This window comes from Propithecus coquereli, unplaced genomic scaffold (assembly GCF_000956105.1).
Source record: "Propithecus coquereli isolate 6110/MARCELLA unplaced genomic scaffold, Pcoq_1.0 Scaffold256, whole genome shotgun sequence".
Taxonomy (NCBI): Eukaryota; Metazoa; Chordata; class Mammalia; order Primates; family Indriidae; genus Propithecus; species Propithecus coquereli.
The window spans coordinates 11,495-17,892 of record NW_012148130.1 but is presented as its reverse complement, the minus strand read 5'-3'; the positions used below and the strand labels follow the sequence as shown (position 1 = coordinate 17,892).

The 6,398-nt window shown below is 66.0% G+C and overlaps 1 protein-coding gene across 1 annotated transcript; it reads left to right on the top strand.

Moving 5' to 3' along the window:
* The first annotated feature begins 937 nt into the window (after positions 1-937).
* On the top strand, positions 938-6,384 carry LOC105812593 (phospholipase D4-like). The gene is made up of 10 exons (XM_012647069.1): positions 938-1,048; positions 1,416-1,579; positions 2,284-2,467; positions 2,805-2,925; positions 3,480-3,607; positions 4,169-4,369; positions 5,068-5,207; positions 5,345-5,510; positions 5,595-5,691; positions 6,173-6,384. The coding sequence occupies exons 1-10, from the start codon at positions 938-940 to the stop codon at positions 6,373-6,375; spliced, it is 1,515 nt and encodes a 504-aa protein (XP_012502523.1). The 3' UTR covers positions 6,376-6,384.
* Positions 6,385-6,398: the final 14 nt, after the last annotated feature.

The window sequence follows — 6,398 nt, the reverse complement described above, 5'->3', positions numbered from 1 at the left end:
GCTTCTGTGCTCGGACCTGCCTGTCTACCTGGGGCATTTAGGGGGACGAAAGCCCTCTTCCCACGAGGCATGGGGGTGGGGAGCAACCCCTCTAAGGATGTCCCCATGGCCCAGCCTCCAGCCTGGCCCACAGAGCCCTGGGGCGCGGTATCCAGCCCGGCTACACACACAGGCGCTTGGCGCTGCCCCAGGCCCAGCCCCCAAACCACTCCTGCCCCCGTGGCTGTCTCGGTCTGTCTCGGTCAGAGGTTGTCCAGCAGGGTGACCCACTGGCTGTGCACAGGCCCCTCCCTGCACCCCAGGGCGTCACCTCTGAACTCAAGCAGCACCCTGCTCCATGGTGGCACCTGGGCCAGCACGGCCACTTTGCTGTGTGTGTGGCCAGCCGGGCCCAGCCGACCCGCTCCTGGCTCCTTGGGAGTGACCAGTCTGAGGGCAAGGACGCGGGCTGCTGCCCAGCCCCGCTCTGACCGGTGGCTCCCAGGAGGGGCTGCCGTGAGGCTGAGGCAGGGGCCCAGCCCTGGGGAGGGAAGCGCTATTCATAGGCCAGTAATGAGGGGACCAAGCAGCGAAAGCAGAAATGGCCTTTCAGACTCAGTTTCAGTTGTGGTTGAAACAAAGGAAGCGAGACTCAGGCACCCACTGAGAAACCCGGAGAGGGGACGCAGAAGGCGCATCCCAGGCACACACAGCGCTGTGCAGAGGCAGGGCTCAGCCGTTCGGGTCCGCATGGGGACCTCCACCTGCAGGCCAGGCTGCCCGGGGCGAGGTGTGGAGTGGAGCCCGGGCTGGCCCCACATATAGGCCATGGCCTCGGGCAGGAGGGAGGCGTTGGGGGTTCCAGCGGGTGTCTGTAGGGACCCCACGAGGGGGTGTCTGCAGTACCCAGCTGCCGGGCACTGAGAGGCAGTTCCAGGTGGGGCTGGAGCTGCGGGTGATGCCAGGCTGCCCCATGCAGATGCCGAAACCTCTTCAGACAGCAGTGGTGGCTCCCATGTGTCCCTGCTACATGCAGCCCCGCAGCCCACAGGACAGAGGGGCTGGCATGGTAGGACTGGGGACCTGGGCGTGGGGGTGACCAGGGCTCAACAGCCTCACAGGACAAAACTGGCCCCAGAGGAGCCTTGAGGAATGGGGCACCCTGACCGTGGGCAAGGCAAGCCCACCCGGCTGCTTGAGACCTTGCCCACATCCCTCTTCAGGGCACGCGGCCACAGGGCTGCAGAGGGGGCTGCGGGCCACCTGACCCCGGTGTGCGGGCGTGGGCCCCTCTCTGTCATCCTCCCCTGACCCTCATCTACCTCCAGCCCCAGCCCTGCTGCAGCCCTCGTCCTCCCGGGAAGCCGAGACAGTCTCTGTCTCAGTGCTGGAGGCCCATGGCCGCCCCAGGCCCCTGGGGGCGCCGCCCTGCCCAGCTGCAGGTCCTGGGAATGCTGGCCGTGCTGTGGCTGGGTGCTGGGACCGTCACCTGCCTCCTATGGCAATTGCCCGCTCTTCGTACCCGGGGCCAGATGCACCCTGAGGAAGTGCCCACGAGGGCCTGGGCGCCCGTGGGACAGGATGGGGAGGAGTCCTGCCGGTGAGTGAGCCTATGGGCTGCGGGTGCAGGCGGTGGGCAGGTTTCTGCTGTGGGCTGCGCCGGGACCATACGGGCTGGAGTGGGTGTGGGAGCAGGGTGGATGTGGGGTGCCCTTTGCAGCAAAAGGCTGCAACCTAGGGGCCCCGACCACTGGGGAGCACAGCCTGGGGGGGGGCCGACTCCTCCACCCCAGGGGTAGCGTCACTGCCCCTCCTGCCCCTGGGCCTTCCCTCCTCCTTTCTTTCCTGCTGCAGGGTCCTGGAGTCCAGAACCTCCCCTGGGCAGAGGCTGCCCTGGAAAGGGGAGCAAACTTCCTCCCAGCCCAGCCCTTCCCCTCTAAGTTGCCTGGGCTGTCTCCAAGGGCTCCCCACCAGGAGGCCACTCCAGACCCCGCGGCTCTGCTCTGCTTGGCTTCAGAAGCAGCCGCTCCCTGAGGGCAGCACCTGGGGCCCAGTGGGGAGCCTGGCTGGGCAGCCCCCATCCCCCAGGCTCCTCCCTGGACTCAATCCTGGGTGTCACCACCCCCAGCAGCTTGGTGGGATCAGGCCCTTCCACCCCCATCCCCCACCCTCCTTGGCCTGGGCTCCGCCTGGGGGCCACACTAGGGCAGTCCCTCCAGCTTGGCCAGTGGGGACACAGCAGGCTGTGTGAGGCCGTGCTGTGGCTGGGTGCTGCTGGCTCCAGCACTCACTCTGTCCCCACAGGCTTGTCCTCGTGGAAAGCATCCCCCAGGACCTGCCATCTGCAGCCGGCAGCCCGTCTGCCCAGCCACTGGCCCGGGCCTGGCTGCAGCTGCTAGACACCGCCCAGGAGAGCGTCCACATTGCCTCCTACTACTGGTCCCTCACCGGGCGTGACATCGGGGTGAACGACTCGTCTTCCCAGCCGGTGTGCCCCTGGCCCCACTGCCGACTCTGAGGCATAGGCCATCCCCACCCCGCTCCACCCTGGGCTGGGCACACAGCAAGTCAGAACACCAGCCTGTGCCAGCTCCCCAGTGGGGCCAGCCCTTCCTCCGGGGCTCTGGGGGCAGGTGTCGGGGGTGGGTCTCCGGGGGACAGAGCACTCCGACTATGCCTGCGTGGAGTTCAGCTCCCAAGCAAGGGTCATCCTCGTCCAGATAGCTGGCCCAACACTGAGCGGTGGGCAATCCGTGTGGCCTTCTGAGGGCAGGGCTGCGTCCCGGTGCGGGGGTGCCTCCCTCACAGCTGGCCTGGCCTTGCAGGGGGAGGCCATTCTGCAGAAGCTGCAGCAGCTACTGGAGAGGAACGTTTCCCTGGCTGTGGCCACCAGTAGCCCGACGCTGGCCAGGGAGTCTACTGACCTGCAGGCCCTGGCAGCCCGAGGTAGGGGCCTGCACTGCCCTGGGACCTGCTGCCCTGGACATTGGGCACTGGCCCTTGTGTGGCACCCACAGACAAGGACAAGGAATAACAGAGCTGACGGGGGGTGGGATGGGTGGGAAAGGACACCCTGGGAGGGCAAGGGCCCAGGCTCTGAGCTCCTTAGAGGTGGCTTCACTGGGGACAGGTGGTTCCAAGGAGCCAGAAGTGGTCATTTTCCACAGGGCAGAGCACACGTGGCCTCGGGGCTTGCTGAGCCCAGCTGCTATGGCCTGTTGGTGAGGCTTAGGCTGGGTTGGTGAGCTCTGGCCGGGGAGCAGGAGGCGCGTGGCACAGTCGTTACAAACACGGCTCTGGAGCCAGGCTGCCTAGAGGGACCCTGGGCAGGTCTCTCCCTCAGCGCCCGCACCTACAAAATGGGGACGGGGACAGCATCACCGTAGTGGGAGTGTTGTAAGGACGTGCGTCAACCCCGCTGCTAAGAGCGCAGTCGGGCTCAACAGGAAGTCAGCCCGTAACGGAGGCCAGTTCATCCCATCACCCTGAACTCCCGCCAGGTGCCCAGGTGCGACGGGTGCCCATGGGGCATCTCACCAGGGGTGTTTTGCACTCTAAATTCTGGGTCGTGGACGGGCGGCACGTGTACGTGGGCAGTGCCAACATGGACTGGCGGTCCCTGACGCAGGTGAGTCCCAGGTCCCGGAGACGGGACACCCACCTAGAGCTCTTCCCCTCCCGCGCTCGCTGGGGCTTTGCCTGGTGTGGCGGCTCATCTGGAGAAATTCACGTTGAGAACGCCCGCATGGCGGCAACAACCGGACACTGTTCGATAAGTCACGGAATCCACACGGCCACTGAGGTCATGCTGTGGAGTGACGGTTGGTGACGCGGGAAGATGCCTGAGTCACATTGTCGAGGGAACCATGCAGACCAAAAAGTATGAGCCTTTTTGAAAGAAATGCATTAAAAATGCGTCTAAGAATGATCGTGGAAATGGTGACAGTGCTTAGCACTGGAGAGTGAAATTAGGAAGGATTTTTATCTTTTTTGTGTGTGTTTTGATGCATTTTTTGGTAATAAACATGTATTTCTTTGATCATAACCCACTGGGCACCCACCCTGAGCACAGCCCGTTAGATCCCCACAGGTGGTGCTGCCAGGGCTGTCCCTGGGCCCAGGGTGGGTGGGTCCCACGCAGCCCCACGGGGGAGCCCTGCGACCTGCAGCAGCCGCCCCGTGCCTGCAGGTGAAAGAGCTTGGCGCCGTCATCTACAACTGCAGCCACCTGGCCCGAGACCTGGAGAAGACCTTCCAGACCTACTGGGTGTTGGGGGCGCCCCGGGCCGTCCTCCCCAAAACCTGGCCTCGGAACTTCTCGTCCCACATCAACCGCTTCCAGCCCTTCCGGGGCCTCTTTGATGGGGTGCCCACCACCGCCTACTTCTCCGTAAGCGGGTCGAGGAGGGGCCGCCAGAACCCCCGGCTCAGCTCTGGCTGGCCAGACCCACCAGGGAACCTGCTTCGCTCTGGGCTTCGTGCAGACACCAGCAGCATCTGCCGGTCCTCAGGGAGCCGGCGCCACGGGTGGGGCCGCGCGCTGGGCTGTGCGTGGAGGCAGGCCTGGCTCCAAGGGAAGACACCAGACAGCGCCATCCACGGGAGACAGGCAGCCTGGGAGGTGGTGGGCATCCTGGGGTGTCCAGACAGACTGCTTGGTGGGTTCGAGGGACTCCAGCTCGGCAACGGGAGCCCAGGGCCCACTATGTGGGGAAGGAGGGAGAAAGGGGGGCAGGCCGGTTGCCCCGCTCGCAGATAGCACTCCAGTGGAGCGGGGGGCAGGGGTGGACAACCCTCCTGCTGCCCCGGGGGCTGGTCTACAGCACAGCTCCCACACCGGAACAAGGGGAGCCTCCCTCCACGCGAGGGTCCCACCCTGAAGCGGGTGGGGATGCTTCCGTGTGGCAAGTGACTGATTCTGGAAGGTCAGTCCGGCCTGGAGCCCAGGCTAGGCCAGCTGCGTCCCCCCTCCCCGCCTGGTCCCCCCCCTCCACCACCACAAGGGACCTTCGGTGGGGCATGGTGGGGTCACAGGTCCAGATCGGGGTGGGACTGGCAGTGCCCTCAGGGGCACCCCTCCTGGCACAGGCTTCGCCGCCCGCGCTCTGTCCCCGAGGCCGCACCCGGGACCTGGACGCACTGCTGGCGGTGATGGGGGCCGCCCGGGAGTTCATCTACGCCTCGGTGATGGAGTATTTCCCCACCACGCGCTTCACCCGCCCTGCCAGGTGGGTCTGGTTAGAGCCCGTGGCCCTGGAGGTGGAGGTCTGCTCTGCGGCCCGGCGGCTCCTGGCAGCTTCCCCTCCAGCCAGGTCCCCTGTGCGTCCCAGGGCGTGTAAGCAGGCCCCGACCTCCCCTTCCCCAGGTACTGGCCGGCGCTGGACAACGCACTGCGCGCGGCAGCCTTCAGCAGGGGTGTGCGCGTGCGCCTGCTGGTCAGCTGCTGGCTCCACACGGACCCGACCACGTTCCCCTTCCTGCGCTCCCTGCAGGCCCTCAGCAACCCCTCGGCCAACGTCTCCGTGGACGTGGTGAGGACGCGCTCGGGGGCCAGGCTGTGGGGAAGGCGGCCTTCTCCCTGCCAGCCTGACACGCCTCCTCTCTGTTCTCCAAAGAAAGTCTTCATCGTGCCGCTGGGGAATCACTCCAACATCCCGTTCAGCAGGGTGGACCACAGCAAATTCATGGTCACGGAGAAGGTGGCCTACATAGGTGAGTGGCGGGGAGGAGGCCCTCGGGTGGGCGCGGGCCCAGGACCCAGCGACACACAGAGACCACGCAAGTCGCAGGAGGGGATGTAGCCACAGGTGGCGGCCTGGCGCTGAAGGAGGCCTTGCTTTTGTGTTCAGCGCGGACCCCTCAGGACAGAGGGCTGCCTAAGGCGGTCAGGGTCTTGAGCTGAGTTTGGGGACCGGACAACCTGTCCAACTGTCACTTGGCTCCACAGGGGCAGGTGGGAAAATCCTGAGTGCTGGCACACCTGTGTCGGGTGATAAGGATGGCGCCCACCGCAAAGAGCGGGCCCTCCCGCACCTAAGCGAGGGGCTGTCCTGGCTGGAGTTTGATGACAGCGGAGTGGCAGTGTGCCCACCGTCCCCACACCTGTAGCTGGGGCTACAGCGTTGAGCCAGGCTGCAGGGGCCTGTCCGGGCGAGTCCAGTGACCCAGCGTCTCCTCCCACCCACCGCCCCAGGCACGTCCAACTGGTCAGAAGATTACTTCAGCAGCACCTCGGGCGTGGGCCTGGTGGTCAGCCAGACGGCCCCGAGCACGCAGCCGGGGGTGGCCACGGTGCAGGAGCAGCTGCGGCAACTCTTCGAGCGGGACTGGAGTTCCCGCTACGCTGTGGGCCTGGATGGACCTGCTCCGGGCCGGGACTGCGTGTGGCGGGGCTGAGGCCCGGCCTTCTTGGCTCCGGG